The following is a 21,091-nucleotide window of genomic DNA, read 5'->3' on the forward strand; positions in this document are numbered from 1 at the left end:
TAGGAATCCCTGCTGAAAATTAGGAGTCCCTGATAACAAAATGTGGTAAGAACATGAAAAAACTAAAATCTAACAAACACAACTGTTTACAGTACTACATGTATTTTATGTCCCCTTTATTTCCATTTTACATCAATGACAACAATAGCTTGTATGACTTTTGCTGTAAAAGAATAATGTCATTTCTGTCCAAGTCCTCTTCCCCCTCATCTTCACTACCATCGCACTCCTCTGCCATTTGTTGTAGTTCGTCTAAATGTATGCCGCCTAGTTCATTCCCCCTTATAACCCCCTTATTTGTAATCATGTTTTTAATATAAAAAAAAATTCCGAAAAGTCTCCCTTAAATAAAAAAAATTTAAAAAAAAAATGTTCCGACCTACCTACCCTAATTTTTTCAGCATGTTACCAGATACAAAGATTTTTTAGGCCTTATTAATGCAACTCCCACAGACTTTATCTAAAACTAGTACATTGGTCATAACAGATTTTCTTAAACATTTCATATTTTAGTTGTTTTATTTTGCACATTGCCTAAAAGTGGGTGGGGTTTAGTGTTTGCATGCTTTTATTATCAGCAAATTCTTCTAAATAAGAGCTGCTTTGGCAACAGTGATCATATTTTTCGTAAATGCAGACGTTTTATTGGCTTTTTATTTTAGTTTGTACTTGAAAAATCTTGTAAGAAATAATAAAAATGTTCGAAAATGTCGGTCTAGAAAACGAGTGACAAATACGAAAAACAAAAAACAGTTAAAGTTCTTGAAAAGATAACTGTTTTAACTTTATTTTCTCATCATACCACGTATAATTTCTGCTTATTTAATTTGTTTTGCCCAAACAAAGCCTCGGCAATTATGATAATAAATTTGTTATAGACCGTAACGGCCGACCGGCTCGTAATCGTATCGAGCACACAAAAAAATGGTACAAACACGATAATCTAAGGCTGCATTGTTTATCAATTAACTTGTAAACATTGATCAATAAACACCTTTGATCATGACAAGGCAAATTGTACTAAATACAAACCGCGAGATAAGCACGTGTCATTTGGCGCGTGGCGTGACTGACATCTGTCGGTAGCTAATTAACATACGACGCTCCGCCTACTGCCATATTTCCGCTTGTGCCGGCGAACAATATTGAAATTCACTGGGATTTTGATTGACAGGGGGCAGAACTATCGAACTTGGAACGCATCTAAGTAAATTTCCGCGAGTCAAGCCGACGCACGTTCCGTAATTTATGCGGATAAAATACGAGTTTTTCGCGGGTCAAAACCCGGGAGCTCGGGTCAACTGAACGCCCTGGAAGCCTTAGCAAAAGACCGATGTTTGAGCGAACAAGACTGGGGAATTTCATTGTTTAGAATCATATTTTATCTGAAAATCAAGAGTCCCGACGGAACACCGAAATTGTGAACTTTAGGATCCCTTGCGGATTTTTGGTGTCCTCGGGATCCCGGGACACCGTTAGTGTCGAACGCTGCTTTGTTTAAATTTTTTGTCAGCACATTAACTTTGAAATAACTACAGTCAAACCTGTGAACAAAGACCACTCTTGGGAACAAGTAGAAGTGGTCTTTGTTCACAGGTTGTCTTTATTCGGGGGAAAGGGTCACTTCTCAGTTAGCCATTATCATGCTGTTAAAAAAGTATTTTCAAAGCTTCTTGCTTTCTTTATGTTCTATGTATTAATTCGGCCGGTGCAAACTTGCAAATTTTCAATCAAGCAGTAATTATTATGTTTGCTATAAGGTGAAAGTTGTCACAATTTGGCGGGATTTAAGTATTTTTATGCCTGAACGCTATTTCACGGGTGGTCGCTAGCACAAGTTTGACTGTATAAGTAAAGGAATTGCATGACTTTTGACATATAGATAAATGCAGTAGAGAGGTGTAGGTTACAAGAAACAACCCTGTCCTGAATAATTACAATTTGTCTTCCCTTTTGTACATCACTTTTCACATTCCTGACTGTAAGATAAGTGCTGATATTGTAGCAGGAAATGTGACTGTCCTTCAAATAGTTTATAAAGATATCACTGCAACTGCATTCTCTGCTGTCTGCTGACAACTCTTCTTGACACTTACAGGGGACTGACGAACAGGTCGCACAACATCAAGTGAATGATTTAAATCAACATTTGGAGATGGTGACTGTTTATACTGCAAATATGGAGGTCCAGAGTTTGGCCATGCGGCGTGAATTACAGGTATAGATGCATGTCTTGTTTTATCTTTATTAAGATTAGTCCCCTTCTGGTTGAAAACAATATTTGGGAACCCCAAGCTGTTAGATTAAAATTTAAACATATGGAAAGCTGCTGACTGAAGACAAATGCTGTATTTATAAACTTTACAACATTAATTTCCGTATATGGTAAACAGTCTTTTTGAGTCTATCCAATGAGCGCGACTTACGGATTTCTCAACCAATGAAAATGTTCTGTTAGTCTTAGAACTCAGATATTCTAGTTCAGTACAAAACATAGATCCATTAACCGATTTAAACTAGGGAACTGTTTAGTTGCGTGTCCTTTACCATAAGAAAAGATACATTTCGGTACTATGCTTGGATAATGGTATTCCAAAATACTTGTGTTACTTAAAATTGACTTTGGGAAAAGCAGTTGTTTGTTATGACTTACAGAAACAAGATCTGTGTATCGGCTGCACTTCAAATAAAATTCAAGCTCCATAGGTACCCGATGTACTAGATTCACGAAAAATAGCGAAAATTGAAACACCACAAATAACAGATTTACAGTATATATGCATGAACATAGTAGCATTTAGCACAGTGTGAAGTCCTGCTCGATTTGTCCACTGAAGTTTATCCCAGGTGTTCATGAATGAACAAGCACATGAAAATAAATATCTGTAGATCTCTCCCCAAACATTTTTGTGCTTCAAATAAGCACTGGTTTATACATGTAACACTATATAAAATGCTTCAACAGTGAATTAAGATGTGATGTCACCAATGGCGAAAAACAAATAAAAAATATTGGTCAGTTGGTGACTTTCTTCAGATACTGCAACGTGCTCATGACCTAGCATGTCTGGTATTACACATAACCAAGCACAGATGCAAATTTGCTATTGAGAAATATTTTGTTTTTGCCAATAAAGCATCATTGTGTTAGCAGTCTTGTCTCAAAGAGTGAAGTATCTCAATTATGCAGACTTTTAATAGCCATTGGTTTTGACTTTTTGGATGGATGGTCAGGGGAGATAATATAGGCATATATTGGTAGTAGGGTTAAGGATACTTGTGTCTCAGCTATAACTTTAAAATGGATGTCAAGCACAAGAGTCGTGTCTATATCTCTACGCTAGAGCACTTAAATAATTGTTAGGGGAAGAGTAACAAGCTGACTGATATGTTGGCTAATTAAATATCATGCACTTTAATGTTGGGAAAGGAGGGAGGGCATTTACCCAGCTGTACATATTCCAGAGTAATTGCGGAAAATTGCGGACAAATGCAAAACTTCCATGGAAAGTAGGTACTTTCCATGGAATAGTCCGGAAAAGTCACCTGTTATATAACATGTCCAGAGTGATTGCAAATGTTTTCCACGGACATCTCTGGAAATTACTCCGGACATCTGTCAAAATGTTCATGGAATATTCACCGACACTGCGGAAATGTAGCACTTTGAAAAAATTCTGGTCATTTAACTCTGTAAAATAACTCTGTCATTTTCTAAGGGATTTTAAACTCACCAGAAAACAATTAGCATCAGACTGGGAATACCATGTGATCAAGCTCAGCCAATTAGATGAACTGATCTTAAAGAGGAATTTTCAAAATGTGTAACTGGAAGTCTGATGTTAACAAGTTGTGTAAAAATTAGTGAAACTTTATTATGTGAGGTAATTCAGTTCAAAGTTAATATTGAGGATTCTGGAAATTGCTCAAGTAAGTTTGTTTACATAATTGACCAATGAAACAATACATACATTTGTAATTATGCTAATTAACACATGCATGTATATTTGTACATCAGTCATTATATAGTATAACACAATGAATGCTAAAGTATAACCAAAGGCTTTTTTATAAATAATATGCATATATGAAAACAGATATCTTTCTTTCGGTACTTTCTTTGAATGATTTCATCATTATTTAAGTGTAACTAATCTTTGTTCAAAACTATGTATATGCTTAAAAAATATTCTAATCAGTCACTTTTAACTGGCAAAGATTCATTTTCCTTGTTCATATGTATCATATAGTGTTTGAAACTGCAAAAGTGATCACATGCAATAAAATTATGTTGCTTGTACTGAAGTGTTATTTTTCACTATACATGTACTGCAAAAAAGTCTATAAATCACATTTATTGCTATTGAATAATACTGTCAGCAGAACTTCCTGGACTACTGCGGAATAACTCCGGAAAATTGTTCACGGACGTCCGTGGAATTACTCCGGAAAATTGTCCATGGAAAGTTCTCTGGAAATCCCTGGACATTTTTCCGCAGTTTTCCGCAGTATTCCATATCAAGCTCCGGAAAGTTTGTCCGATTACTCCGGAGTCCGGACTTCCATGGAAATTCAAAGACATTCCATGGAAACTTCTGGAATTTTGACAGCCGGGTAAAAAATATCTTAGAATTCAGAGATACATGTATTAATGTTTAGGTGACTGATTTGAACATCACCAGATAATAGAAAGAAAGAGTTGTTTCACATGAAAATTTAACAGTATATAAAACTTGTAATTTATGCTACAAAAAATTATCTGTTTTCTAATATCCCGGCTGTCAAAATTCCAGAAGTTTCCATGGAATGTCTTTGAATTTCCATGGAAGTCCGGACTCCGGAGTAATCGGACAAACTTTCCGGAGCTTGATATGGAATACTGCGGAAAACTGCGGAAAAATGTCCAGGGATTTCCAGAGAACTTTCCATGGACAATTTTCCGGAGTAATTCCACGGACGTCCGTGAACAATTTTCCGGAGTTATTCCGCAGTAGTCCAGGAAGTTCTGCTGACAGTATTATTCAATAGCAATAAATGTGATTTATAGACTTTTTCGCAGTACATGTATAGTGAACAATAACACTTCAGTACAAGCAACATAATTTTATTGCATGTGATCACTTTTGCAGTTTCAAACACTATATGATACATATGAACAAGGAAAATGAATCTTTGCCAGTTAAAAGTGACTGATTAGAATATTTTTTAAGCATATACATAGTTTTGAACAAAGATTAGTTACACTTAAATAATGATGAAATCATTCGAAGAAAGTACCGAAAGATATCTGTTTTCATATGTGCATATTATTTATAAAAAAGCCTTTGGTTATACTTTAGCATTCATTGTGTTATGCTATATAATGACTGATGTACAAATATACATGCATGTGTTAATTAGCATAATTACAAATGTATGTATTGTTTCACTGGTCAATTATGTAAACAAACTTACTTGAGCAATTTCCAGAATCCTCAATATTAACTTTGAACTGAATTACCTCACATAATATTATAAAGTTTCACTAATTTTTACACAACTTGTTAACATCAGACTTCCAGTTACACATTTTGAAAATTCCTCTGTAAGATCAGTTCATCTAATTGGCTGAGCTTGACCACATGGTATTCCCAGTCTGATGCTAATTGTTTTCTGATGAGTTTAAAATCCCTTAGAAAATGACAGAGTTATTTTCCAGAGTTAAATGACCAGAAATTTTTCAAAGTGCTACATTTCCGCAGTGTCGGTGAATATTCCATGAACATTTTGACAGATGTCCGGAGTAATTTCCAGAGATGTCCGTGGAAAACATTTGCAATCACTCTGGACATGTTATATAACAGGTGACTTTTCCGGACTATTCCATGGAAAGTACCTACTTTCCATGGAAGTTTTGCATTTGTCCGCAATTACTCTGGAATATGTACAGCCGGGATATGCCAAGAATTCTAGAAAAGAGCTAAATGAATTACTTCCCTTTAAAACAATGATTATAAGATTTATTTTACAACTCATTTGTAAATACTCATTTTATTATGTCTCCCCCGGAGACGTACTGTTTTTGCCTTCGCCACACGTCATTACGTCCACCCACATTAAGCTTGTCCAGCTTTCACAGGTCAAACTGCTGGGCGGATTTCAACGAAACTTCAGAGGAGTGATCAGTACCAAACTTAGTTTTGCATATCGCCAGCATGTACCACTTTGCTGCACAAAATGGCCACAAGAACTAAAAAGGTCAAACTAATGGCCAGATTTCGATGAAACTTCCGTGGAGTGATCAGTACCAAGCCTAGTTGTGCATATTGCTGACACAGTTTGCTTCGCTGCACAAAACAGCCGCCAGAACTAAAGATAGAAAAACCTTGTCCAGATTTCACGAATCAAGACTACTGACAGCATTTTGACAAAACAGGAGTGATCAGTACCAAGCCTAGTTGTGCATATCGCCTTCATGCTCAGCTTCATTTGACAAAATGGCCATCAGAGCTAAAAATAGAAAAATCTTCAGGCTTTTACAGGTCAAACAGCTGACCTGATTTCAACAAAACTTTACAGGAGTGATTAGTACTAAGCCTTGTTTTGCATATCGCCGTCATGTTCCACTTCACTGCATAAAATGGCTGCCAGAGCTAAAGATAGAAAAATCTTGTCCAGCTTTCACAGGTTAAACTGCTGGCTGGATTTCAACGAAATTTCAGAGGAGTGATCAGTACCAAGCCTAGTTATGCATATTGCCTACACGTTCTGCTTTGCTGACATACTGATCACCAGAGCTAAAGGTATATATAGTGGAGAGACCTGTGTGTTTATGACAAAAACACCTTATTAGATGTGTAATTTTGGGGTTATTATTTGTCACAAATGCATTTCTTTTTTTTAAATTAGTTATTTTAATTTCTCTTGTCAATTACTATTACAGGAAGTTACTGCAGAAAGAGATCAGTTGAGGCAAAAAGTAAATAAAATGAGGCAAGAGATGACTGAAATGCAAAAAAACTTTGAGAATGTTGTTAATTCAAACAAAGACCTTGAGGTATTTGTAGTTTAAAATAATTTTTATTACCCCGGCATCTACTGATGTGGGAGGCATATAGTGATTGTCCTGTCCGTCTGTTCATTCGTACGAGGTTAACCAAATGGGACCCTTTCGGCTAGCATCAATACACCTTAAATGACTTGATACTAATGCAGAGGTAACCTGTGACCATTCCTCATCTTTAGACATCACCTGACCTTAGTTTGACCATGACCACATTTTGGACTTTGCTCGCTTTATATGGGCCATCTCTTGGTTAACCAAATGTAGTCCAGTCCCTGAGGGAGGTCCAGAGAAAATTTCTCTAGAAATGATTAGAGGAACATATAAGATGTAAGAAAATTGAGGGTGATGGTGTCGCATCATGGTGCGGTCCAAGAAAATCCAAGAAAATCCAAGATGGCCACCAAAAATTAAAAACTTCCCTTCTTTATTCGATGAGTCTGTTCTAAGTGTATTTAATAACTAACTTTTGATTTTAATCTTGAAAATTATTTAAAATGTATGTCTCAATACAAACATGCCCTCTTTTTCATAATAATTTCAGCAATTTCGAATATTTGGGATTTTTAGTAAGAAAAAATAGCTAAAAATAGCTTTTTTTCAAAATATTCTTTCCCATGTGTTATAGATTTTTGTGTATAGGCAAAACATCCATAAATGTATGTTATGCTATGGAAACACTCACATAGAAACAAGTATAAGCTTATTAACAATTTCTGGATGGATATTTGTAACATGCACAGCTCTGAAAGTGGGTGGGGTAAATCAACCCTGGAAATCAGCAAATTTGGAATTCATATAAATCGAATGATTTTCATTCAAATTTCATTTTTACTGTGCCAGTATTAAATTTTTGCTATCTATGGAATACAATATACTTATAATTGGCCCAGTAAACATCATAAATAGTAAAATTTTGAGTGAGTGGGGTAAATTTATGAAAATTTTGGTCATTTTCTTTAGATCATATATTTGGCCAGTTTTCTTAATTTCTTTTATCATGAGCGTTTTTAACTGATTTCAGTTATTGATAAGTGGAACATGCAAGGTTAAAGAAGATCAAAAAGTGACGCTGTTGCAGCACTGTACAGTACAAAATATTGCAAGATGGCCGTCAAAACTGAGAAAAAGTCTAATAATTATCTTAATTTGTTATATAATGATAGAAATTTTGTATGTAATGTTTGGTTTATGTTACGTTAAGTTTTAATATAAATCTAATAGATCTTTAATATAGATCAATAGATCTTTGATATAGATCTATAGATCTTTGATATAGGTAATCTACACAATATCAAAGTCTACACCAGGAGAAACAATCCCCATAACTCTGACTTGTAATTTGAGTTATGCCCCTTTTAACTTTGTTTGGTTAAAGTTTTTTATAAAGTCAAATATCTCTGTTACTTTCAAAGCTTTTTACTTGAAACTTAAAATAGGTATTTACTATCAAAGTCTTCGCCAGAAAAGGCAATACCAATAACTCTGATTTAAATTTTGACAGAGTCATGCCCCTTCCTATCTTAGATTTAAAAAAAAAATGTTTTATAAAGATTTTTACTGGCAAAGCTCTATTTCGGAGTCAAGCACTGAGAAAAGTAGAGCGTGCTATCTTACCGACAGTTCTTTTGTATCACAGTTTAACACATACAATAGGTATGTGCAATAATAAAACTCTATGGACACTCTAAGACACCATTTGGAAAAGTTCACGACACACTTAGACATAAAACTACAGCTGTTTGGCATATATGACACTGTTTGACAAGTTCATGCCAAACTTTGACTAAAATACATAACTTTTGGACATGATAATATGACATAATATTATAATAAGAAATTATCTGGATAAATTCATATCCCACCTTACCATAATAACATAACTGTCTGATGCAAAAATGTACTATTTAAAGAAGGTCACACCACGCTTTGACATAACATATTACTGTGTGACATGAGAAACCATTTAAGCAAGTTTAAATCACACTTAACATAATAAGACACAATTTGAACAAGTTGACACATTTAGACATAATAAAAAAAATAGTGTGATAAAATGAGACTGTTGAAAGGTTCACACTGCACATGATAATTTGTTTGTTTTTAGCTCACCTGTCACAAAGTGACAAGGTGAGCTTTTGTGATCGCGCGGTGTCCGTCGTCCGTCGTCCGTCCGTGCGTCCGTCCGTCCGTAAACTTTTGCTTGTGACCACTCTAGAGGTCACATTTTTCATTGGATCTTTATGAAAGTTGGTCAGAATGTTCATCTTGATGATATCTAGGTCAAGTTCGAAACTGGGTCACGTGCCTTCAAAAACTAGGTCAGTAGGTCTTAAAATAGAAAAACCTTGTGACCTCTCTAGAGGCCATATATTTCACAAGATCTTCATGAAAATTGGTCAGAATGTTCACCTTGATGATATCTAGATCAAGTTCGAAACTGGGTCACATGCCATCAAAAACTAGGTCAGTAGGTCTAAAAATAGAAAAACCTTGTGACCTCTCTAGAGGCCATATATTTCACAAGATCTTCATGAAAATTAATCAGAACGTTCACCTTGATGATATCTAGGTCAAGTTCGAAACTGGGTCACATGCCATCAAAAACTAGGTCAGTAGGTCAAAAAATAGAAAAACCTTGTGACCTCTCTAAAGGCCATATTTTTCAAGGGATCTGTATGAAAGTTGGTCTGAATGTTCATCTTGATGATATCTAGGTCAACTTCGAACCTGGGTCACGTGCCATCAAAAACTAGGTCAGTAGGTCTAAAAATAGAAAAACCTTGTGACCTCTCTAGAGGCCATATATTTCACAAGATCTTCATGAAAATTGGTCAGAATGTTCACCTTGATGATATCTAGGTCAAGTTCGAAACTGGGTCACGTGCCGTCAAAAACTAGGTCAGTAGGTCAAATAATAGAAAAACCTTCTGACCTCTCTATAGGCCATATTTTTCATGGGATCTGTATGAAAGTTGGTCTGAATGTTCATCTTGATGATATCTAGGTCAAGTTTGAAACTGGGTCACGTGCGGTCAAAAACTAGGTCAGTAGGTCTAAAAATAGAAAAACCTTGTGACCTCTCTAGAGACCATATATTTCATGAGATCTTCATGAAAATTGGTCAGAATGTTCACCTTGATGATATCTAGGTCAAGTTCGAAAGTGGGTCACGTGTCTTCAAAAACTAGGTCAGTAGGTCAAGTAATAGAATAACCTTATGACCTCTCTAGAGGCCATATTTTTCATGGGATCTGTATGAAAGTTAGTCTGAATGTTCATCTTGATGATATCTAGGTCAAGTTCGAAAGTGGATCACGTGCCATCAAACACTAGGTCAGTAGGTCAAATAATAGAAAAACCTTGTGACCTCTCTAAAGACCATATTTTTCATGGGATCTGTATGAAAATTGGTCTGAATGTTCGTCTTGATGATATCTAGGTCAAGTTCGAAACAGGGTCATGTGCAGACAAAAACTAGGTCAGCAGGTCTAAAAATAGAAAAACCTTGTGACCTCTCTAGAGGCCATACTTGTGAATGGATTTCCATTAAAATTGGTCCGAATGTTCACCTTGATGATATCTAGGTCAAGTTTGAAACTGGGTCATGTGCCTTAAAAAACTAGGTCAGTAGGTCAAATAATAAAAAAAACCTTGTGACCTCTCTAGAGGCCATACTTTTCATGGGATCTGTATTCAAGTTGGTCTGAATGTTCATCTTGATGATATCTAGGTCAAGTTTGAAACTGGGTCAACTGCGGTCAAAAACTAGGTCAGTAGGTCTAAAATTATTAAAATCTTTTGACCTCTCTAGAGGCCATATTTTTCAATGGATCTTCATGAAAATTGATCTGAATGTTCACCTTGATGATATCTAGGTCAGTTTTGAAACTGGGTCACATGCGGTCAAAAACTAGGCCAGTAGGTTTAAAAATAGAAAAACCTTGTGACCTCTCTAGAGGCCATATTTTTCATGAGATCTTCATGAAAATTAGTGAGAATGTTCACCTTGATGATATCTAGGTAAAGTTCAAAACAGGGTCACTACCTTCGAAAACTAGGTCAATAGGTCAAATAATAGGAAAACCTTGTGACCTCTGTAGAGACCATATTTTTCAATGGATCTTTATGAAAATTGGTCAGAATTTTTATCTTGATAATATCTAGGTCAAGTTCAAAACTGGGTCACATGAGCTCAAAAACTAGGTCACTATGTCAAATAATGACGTCATACTCAAAACCGGGTCATGTGGGAAGAGGTGAGCGATTCAGGACCATCATGGTCCTCTTGTTTTGTTTTGGGTTTAACGCCGTTTTTCAACAGTATTTCAGTCATGTAACGGCGGGCAGTTAACCTAACCAGTGTTCCTGGATTCTGTACCAGTACAAACCTGTTCTCCGCAAGTAACTGCCAACTTCCCCACATGAATCAGAGGTGGAGGACTAATGATTTCAGACACAATGTCGTTTATCAAATAGTCACGGAGAACATACGCCCCGCCCGAGGATCGAACTCACGACCCCGCGATTCGTAGACCGACGCTCTACCTACTGAGCTAAGCGGGCGGGCTGCACATGATAAGAAACTATGTGAACAACATAGCAAAAGCCTTTCGCATAATAATACATCCCATAGACCTGTTCACATTAGGTGTAGACAGGATGAATTACATTTGACAAAATAGTGCTCTACACCCGGTATATTAAATAACCAGACTGTCTATTCAAAAAGAGCTAGGCTGTGTTAGCCGGACATTGGAAGACACTTCATGGACAAGGTAGCACAGTTTGATAAAATAACATGCATATTTCATGTCTTAGTATGTCTCATACGGCCATAGACAAAATCATAGTACTCATAGACAAGATGACAGTCATATACTTTCCACATAATAACATAGCTGTTATATATAATATTGACAATTTCATACTACTCTTTATGACCATTTTTGTGTCGATTTGCCGTAAAACCCAACTCACTCACTTTTTGACAAATCAACACAAACATTTCACATAATAACACGTTCTGTAGACAAGGTCACATTATTCATAGGTGACTTACATGTTGAACATACATGTAATGGTTCTGTACATCATGCGTGATAAAGAACATGGCTGTCAGATCAAAATGAGCTAAGTTTTGTTAGGTGGACTCAACTTTCTAAACATTTCTTTCTTTTTCTGACTCTTTGTCCCTCTGATTATATCATCTTATAACAGGCATTTCAGGCTCTGAGTAGCTGCATCTATCTGTAAAGGGCTTTCGTTTGATTGTATATAAAACAAAAGGGCGCTATATAAATTTGGTATGGTGTATATGAAGACATAGCTGTATGACTATGTGGACAACATGTCCTGACATAAGACAAAATTTAATGCGGCATTGCATACATATACAACTAATCTATATCACTGGCAATGATAGGAGCATTATTTTCAAATATCGGCTCCATTTGTACATCTTCTACCAGTTGTATGGTAAAGGCATTTAAAAAAATAAGTGTCTTTCAAAATCAGTTACACAACTATATGTACTTCTCTCGCTTAGATTTAAGGATATTCAGTTTAAAGGGCCAAAATTGGGTGAAATATGAAAGGCGTTTCATGGCTACCAGTTTGCTCCTATTGCTCAGAATACTCTACTGTACTTTGTTACTACAATGTATTTGTAAAACTAGCAACAAGAAAGTTTAAACTAAAATGTTATAAGGTATGCAGAATTACCTAAAATGCAAACTGTACTAAATTGTTTAATTCGAGTTACAAAGTCATCCTTTCATATTTCATTTTAAAAATAAAATTAGTTTTTGCCATGCATGCTTTGTTTCGGGTGATCTGTGCTTCCGAAAATTTTACCCTTACCTTTTATCATTTTCAGTATATTTAAAGTGCACTCGGGTGCATCTCTTCTAATAATGGTAATATGAAAGAATTAACACTTTTAATATTCATGGTAAACAAAACCCAGTATAGCATGCTTTACCTGTGTCTTACAACCTAATCAATGTGGATAGAGTTTTCTATTAATGAAAAAAGAGTGTAATGATTTATTCCATGACTTGCATTAATCACAAAAAGTCAAAATATGAAGAAATAAGCGTTTTAAAGAACACTTTCTTAACTTTCACAGCAGTTCTCTTCCGTGACTATTTGATAAACGACATTGTGTCTGAAATCATTAGTCCTCCACCTCTGGTTCATGTGGGGAAGTTGGCAGTTACTTAGGTTTGTGCTGGTACAGAATCCAGGAACACTGGTTAGGTTAACTGCCCGCTGTTTCATGACTGAAATACTGTTGAAAAACGGCGTTAAACCCAAAACAAACAAACAAACTTGACCCAGAATGTTGAAACTTAATGGGATGATTGGTCATGCGGAGTAGATGACCCCTAACGATTTTGGGGTCACTCTGTGAAAGGTCAAGGTCACAGGGGCCTGAACATTGAAAACCATTTCCGGTCAGTAACTTGAGCACCACTTGACCCAGAATGTTGAAACTTCATAGGATGATTGGTCATGCAGAGTAGATGACCCCTAACGATTTTAGGGTCACTCTGTTAATGGTCAAGGCCACAGGGGCCTGAACATTGAAAACCATTTCCAATCAATAACTTGAGAACCTCTCGACCCAGAATGTTGAAACTTCATAACCACTTGACCCAGAATGGTGAAACTTTATAGGATGATTGAACATGCAGAGTAGATGACCCCTATTGATTTTGGGGTCAGTCTATTAAAGGTCAAGGTCACAGTGGCCTGTTCATGTAAAATCATTTTTTGGAAATAACTTTAGAACCACTTGACCTACAATGTTGAAACTTAATAGGATGATTGGACATGCAGAGTAGATTACCCGTATTTATTTTGAGGTCACTTGATCAAAGGTCAAGGTCATAGGAGCCTGAACAGTGACTTGAGAGCCACTAGGCCAAGAGTGTTGAAATTTAGCGGGATGACTGGACATGCCAAGTAGATGATCCCTATTGCAGCCAACCATCAGTGTCTCTTCGACTTTCCCTCCTGACCCCTATTGACTTCTTGCCTATAGGACTTTGCATTGGGGGAGACATGCGCTTTTTTACAAAAGCATTTTCTAGTTATTTTTTTTTTTTCATTTTTCTCAGTATTTTCTTAGTAATTATGTTTAAGATGTCATTAAATATCATGCTTATGATAAATTAGTGTAGTTTATACTAATTTATTTTCGCTCGATTTTAATGAAAGCTTTAAGCTTGTCTGAACCACCCTCGAGTTCACTTCCTGGAAAGACCAGTACTGCTGTCATATTGGAAGTCATGGTCATGACTCCAGTGGGGCTCGAATCCATGACCCACGGGCTGAGTGTCCGACATCTTAACCACTAAAGCACCGCTCCCCTTAAGATCTGTATTAAAAGTCTATTGATCTATATCAAAGGTCTATTAGATTTATATTAAAACTTAACGTAACATGAAACAAACATTACATACAAAATTTCTATCAATATATAACAAATTAAGATAATTATTAGACTTTTTCTCAGTTTTGACAGCCATCTTGCAATTTTTGTACTGTACAGTGCTGCAACAGCGTCGCTTTTTGATCTTTTTTAACCTTGCATGTTCCACTTATCAATAACTTGAATCAGTTAAAAGCGCTCATGATAAAAGAAATTAAGAAAAGTGGTCAAATATATGATCTAAAGAAAATGACCAAAATTTTCATAAATTTACCCCACCCACTCAAAAGTTTACTATTTATGATGTTTACAGGGCCAATTATAAGTATATGTTTTCCATAGGCAGCAAAAATTTAATACTTGGCACAGTAAAAATGAAATTTGAATGAAAATCATTCGATTTATGTGAATTCCAAATTTGCTGATTTCCGGGGTTGATTTGCCCCACCCGCATTCAGAGCTGTGCATGTTACAAATATCCATCCAGAAATTGTTAATAAGCTTATATTTGTTTCTATGTGAATGTTTCCATAGCATAATAAACATTTATGGATGTTTTGACTATACACTAAAAATCTATAACACACGGAAAAGTATATTTTGAAAAAATAAGCTATTTTTAGCTGTTTTTTCTTACTAAAAATCTCAAATATTCAAAATTGCTGAAATTATTATGAAAAAGAGGGTATTTTTGTATTGAGACATGCGTTTTAAATAATTTTCAAGATTAAAGTCAAAAGTTAGTTATTAAATACACTTAGAATAGACACATCGAATAAAGAAGGGAAGTTTTTAATTTTTGGCGGCCATATCTTGGATTTTCTCGGATCGCACCATGATGCGACACCATCACCCTCGATTTTCTTACATCTTAGATATTCCTCTAATCATCTCTAGAGAAATTTTCTCTGGACCTCACGTGCACACAGACATCCCTCAGGGACTGTATTAATGGGACTGTTTTGTGTGGAACCAAAACCGCTTACAAGAATGAATTAATACTAATACAGATGTAACCTGTAACCATTCCTCATCTTCAGACATCAGTTGACCTCATTTTGGACTTAGATTGCTTTATATGGGTCATCTCTTAGTTAACCATGGGACCGTTTTGTCTAGCATCAATACTGCTTACAAGAATGAATTGGTACTACTACAGATGAAACCTGTGAGCATTCCTTATCTTCAAACATCACCTGACCGCAGTTTGACATTGACCTTGTTTTGGACTTGGGTTGCTTTGTATAGACAAGGATGCCACCGGGGGGGGGGTGGGGGGGGCATCAGGTGTTTATTCAACAGCTCCTTGTTCAGTTTATCTTTGTTATTTCAGTACAAACACATTTGTATGGTTATTTGTAAAATTGTAAGGATGCACTATTGTGATTGCCTTTAGTCTGTCCGTGTCTATGCCTCTGTCAACACTTATGCACACCACTGAAAATGCTTGGTTTATTTAGAAAGAAAATCTTTTTAAATGTTCACAGTATTCTAACTGATTGCCATGGGAACAAGTTTGTTTAAAAAAAAAAACTATGTAAAAATGCTTGGTACAAATTTATAATTTAATTCTGCAGAAATTATTACTTGGCAGTAAGCACCCTTCAATTTCTGTCACAGTCAATTTCAGTTTCATGTTCAAGTTTTGTGACTGTGCTTTTTGTTATCTTGCCCACTTTTACACCACCATGGTGAGTCCTGCCCCCCCCCCCAAGTGACCTTGACCTTGAAGAAAATAGCATTTTTAGCATCTGATGATGGTGGGCTATTCAAATCACTCTGCGTCCATGGTCCGTTGTCCTTCCGTCTGTTAACAATTTCTCGTTATCGCATCTCCTCAGAAACTACCAGGGGGATTTTGACCAAACTTTGTCAGAATGATGTATTGGTACCCTAGTTGTGTCCCCCTGAAAATAAGACTGGTTCAACAATTTTCAAGTGAGTTATAGCCATTTGTTTATTTCTATAATTTACATAGATTTATGTAGGAAAAAACTATGAAAATCTTCTTGTCCAAAACCAGAGAGCCTAGGGCTTTGATATTTGGTATAAAGCATCATCTAGTGATCCTCTGGTCCTCCGGGGGTCACATGGTTTATATAGACTTATATAGGGAAAAACTTTGAAAAACCTCTTGTTCAAAACCACAGGGCCGAGGTCTTTGATATTTTGTATGTGACATCATCTAGTGATCTTCTACTAAGATTGTTCAAATTATCCCACTAGGGTCAAACATGGCTAACTTTGAATATCTTCTTGTCCAAACCACAAAGCCTAGGGCTTTGCCATTTGTAATGTAGTATCATCCAGAGTTTCTCTACCAAGTTTGTTCAAATTATCCCCCTAGGGTCAAATATGGCTCCGCCCTGGGGTCACATGGTTCATATAGACTTATATAGGGAAAAGCTTTTTAATTTTAAAATCTTCTTGTCAATAACCTACAACATTCAAATTTGGACCACATGTATGGTTTTGAGTGGCAAGATGAACCTTGACATGAGTTGACCTTGATTTTGACCTAGTGACCTACTTTCACATTTCTGTAGCTACAGCCTTCAAATTTGGACCACAAGCATAGTTTTGTGCACTGAAAAAAACTTTGACCTTGACATTGACCTAGTGACCTACTTTCACATTTTTGAAGGTACAGACTTCAAATTTGAACCACATGCATAGTTTTGTGTTCCGAAATGAAATTTGACCTTGATTTTGACCTAGTGACCTACTTTCACATTTTTGAAGGTACAGGCTTCAGATTTGGACCACATGCATAGTTCTGTGTTCCGAAATAAAATTTGACCTTGATTTTGACTTAGTGACCTATTTTCACATTTCTCGAGCTACAGCCTTCAAATATGGACCACTTGCATAATTTTGTGTACCGAAATGAACTTTGACCTTAAGATTGACCTAGTGACCTACTTTCATATTTCTGTAGCTACAGGATTCAAATTTAGACCACATGCATAGGATTGTGTACTGAAACAAACTTTGACCTTGACATTGACCTAGTGACCTACTTTCACATTTTTGAAGGATCAGGCTTTTAATTTGGACTATGATATATGTATAGATTTGTGTTCTGAAGTGTAATTTGACCTTGATTTTGACCTAGTGACCTACTTTCACATTTCTCATGCTACAGCCTTCAAATTTGGACCACTTGCATAGTTTTGTGTACCGAAATAAACTTTGACCTTAAGATTGACCTAGTGACCTACTTTCAAATTTCTCAAACTACAGCCTTCAAACTTGATGCAAATGCATAGTTTTGTGTACAAAGAACTTTATCCTTGAAATTGATCTAGTAACCTACTTTCACATTTCTCAAGCTAAAGCTTTCGAATTTGGACCACATGCAAAGTGTTGTGTACGGAAATGAAATTTGACCTTGAGCTAGTCAGTAAGTCTTGAAATTTGGAACACTCAAAAATGGCACATTGGTGGGCGCCAAGATCACTCTGTGATCTCTTGTTAGATTTTTTACACCCTGGAAAATTCACAAAAATAACAGTTTCTCAAAAACCGTTTCATGTATTACTTTGTAAATTTGTAGGCTGGTTCAAAAAATCATTTTACACCCCGTCTAGCATCAATACCCCTTACTAGAATGACTTGATACTAATGCAGATGTAACCTCTGACCATTCCTCATCTTCAGACATCACCTGACCTCAGTTTGACCTTGACATTGACCTCATTTTGGACTTAGGTTGCTTTATATGGGCCATCTCTTGGTTAACCAAATGGGACCGTTTCGTCTAGCATCAATACCCCTTACTAGAATGACTTGATACTAATGCAGACATAACTTGTGATCATTCCTCATCTTCAGACATCACCTGACCTCAGTTTGACCTTGACCTTGACCTCATTTTGGACTTAGGTTGATTTATATTGGCGATCCCTTTGTTAACCAAATGGGACCGTTTCGTCTAGTATCAGTACCTCTTACTAGAATGACTTGATACTAATGCAGATGTAACCTCTGACCATTCCTCATCTTCAGACATTACCTGACCTCAGTTTGACCTTGAACTTGACCTCATTTTGGACTTAGGTTGCTTTATATGGGCCATCTCTTGGTTAACCAAATGGGACCGTTTCGTCTAGCATCAATACCCCTTACTAGAATGACTTGATACTAATGCAGACATAACTTGTGATCATTCCTCATCTTCAGACATCACCTGACCTCAGTTTGACCTTGACCTTGACCTCATTTTGGACTTAGGTTGATTTATATTGGCCATACCTTGGTTAACCAAATGGGACCGTTTCGTCTAGTATCAGTACCCCTTACTAGAATGACTTGATACTAATGCAGATGTAACCTCTGACCATTCCTCATCTTCAGACATCACCTGACCTCAGTTTGACCTTGAACTTGACCTCATTTTTGACTTAGGTTGCTTTGTATTGACAAGGATGTCACCGGGGGCATCAAGCGTTTATTGAACGCAGCTTCTTGTTTAGATTTTCACAAATAAGACAGTTTCTCAAAAACCGTTACATGTATTGTTTGTAATCTACAGTGTAAACAAGTTTTTCTTTTGATTTGAGTTGTGACCTAGTTTTTGACCCCACATGACCCAGTTTCAAGGTTGGCCTAGGAATCATCAAGATAAACATTCTTACCAAGTTTCATGAAGACATCACATGACCCAGTTTCAAGGTTGGCCTAGGAATCATCAAGATAAACATTCTTACCAAGTTTCATGAAGATAGGGTCATATTTTCATGAAATTTGTTAAGAATGTTTGTCTTCAATTCCAAGGCCAAGTTTAACAGGTGAGTGATACAGGGTCATCATGGCCCTCTTGTTTAAACTAAGTATGTAGTCGTCAGCAGAGACAGAACAGTTTTTCATGGATCTTCACCAAATTTTGCTCCAGCATCCTTAACATGAACGTCTCTAAATTATTCAAATGATTTTGCTCCTTTGTACACAGGGATTAAAAATAAAAAGAACCCCAAAGTGTATTCACATGAACCGCTTGGTAGATGTTCATCATATTTGGTCAGTAGCATCATTGTATATGCTACATTTTAAGATGAGCTAAAAGGTTTTTGGTAAGCTCATAAAAAATCTATTCTTGATATCGGCATTATAGGATAAATCCTGTTTCCAGTATGAACCACCAATAAATGCCCGTTTACAGTTTTATGGTGAGGGGTGTATCGGCCATTATGCTACATGGCAGTAGAATTTATCCTTTTTTCAAGTTTTAAACAAAGAAAATGAATTAAAAAGTATTGCAGATTATCATTAAACATTGTTGGTATTAAGTTTACTTTATTTTTATGCCCCTGAAATGAGGCATATAGTTTTTGAACCGTCTGTCGGTCTGTCTGCAATTTTCATGTCCGGTCCATATCTTTGTCATCGATGGATGGATTTTCAATTAACTTGGCATGAATGTGTACCACAGTAAGACGACGTGTCGCATGCAAGACCCAGGTCCGTAGCTCAAAGGTCAAGGTCATGCTTAGACGTTAAAGGATAGTGCATTGATGGGCGTGTCCGGTCCATATCTTTGTCATCGATGGATGGATTTTCAAATAACTTGGCATGAATGTGTACCACAGTAAGACGACGTGTCGCGCACAAGACCCAGGTCCGTAGCTCAAAGGTCAAGGTCACACTTACACGTTAAAGGTCTTTTTTCATGATAGTGCATTGATGGGCATGTCCGGTCCATATCTTTGTCATCCATGGATGGATTTTCAAGTAACTATGCATAAATGTGTGGCACAGTAAGACGACGTGTCGTGCCGCACGACCCAGGTCTGTAGCTCAAAGGTCAAGGTCACACTTAGACGTTAAAGGTCATATTTCATGATAGTGCATTGATGGGTCCATATCTTTGTCATTCATACATGGATTTTAAAATAACTATGCATGAATGTGTGGCACAGTAAGACGACGTGTCGCGCGCAAGACCCAGCTCCGTAGGTCAAAGGTCCTAAACTCTAACATCGGCCATTACTATTCATTCAAAGTGCCATCTAGGGCATGTGTCATCCTATGGAGACAGCTCTTGTTGAAATTTTATCTTTTATTCTACACTGCCGCTTCCATAGCTCGATACCAAAGGTGTGAAATTATTCGCATTTTTTCAAGGTAAGCAAAAAAATTGTTGCCGAGGTCATAGAATAGTATTTGCAATTGTGAGAAAGTAAGAACTTTCCTAAATCCTTATCTTCTGGCAAAAATATTGCTAAAAGTGTACATGGTCTTTATATATATTGGTTAATCTTGCCAGCCCCCCTGACCCTATATACAGAAATACCAGAAAATGTGATTTATCCTATAATGTGGATATTTGTCAATAAGAAGATCCTTTGGAGACATAAAGTGTGACCTAACAAAATAATAGCAGACTTGGTTTGACTGAGTCTGTTCATGAAATGTAATGAAATTTGCAACAGCACTCAGAACCACTAGCACTGACTTGAGAAGAATATAATTTTATATTCTTTTATGGTACATTCTAACATGATCTGTAGCAGTTGCTGTATAAATTAGGGATAACAAAAAAATAATAAATGATTTATTTCCTTTTAAGTGAATGGTATGTTGTTGGAAAGATCTATTTTTAGCTCACCTGT

At 36.4% G+C, this 21,091-nt stretch overlaps 1 protein-coding gene across 1 annotated transcript in view; it reads left to right on the forward strand.

The window, feature by feature from the left end:
• Positions 1-1,880: 1,880 nt before the first annotated feature.
• LOC128552944 (uncharacterized) overlaps positions 1,881-21,091 on the forward strand; it is a 44,271-nt gene continuing 25,060 nt past the window's right edge. Inside the window, exons 1-2 of the mRNA XM_053534026.1 lie at positions 1,881-2,218; positions 6,923-7,036. Of these exons, the coding sequence (XP_053390001.1) occupies positions 2,156-2,218; positions 6,923-7,036 (177 nt within the window). The 5' untranslated portion in view covers positions 1,881-2,155. The remainder of the gene's footprint in view (positions 2,219-6,922; positions 7,037-21,091) is intronic.

This window comes from Mercenaria mercenaria, unplaced genomic scaffold (genome assembly GCF_021730395.1).
Source record: "Mercenaria mercenaria strain notata unplaced genomic scaffold, MADL_Memer_1 contig_3314, whole genome shotgun sequence".
In the NCBI taxonomy this organism is placed as follows: domain Eukaryota; kingdom Metazoa; phylum Mollusca; class Bivalvia; order Venerida; family Veneridae; genus Mercenaria; species Mercenaria mercenaria.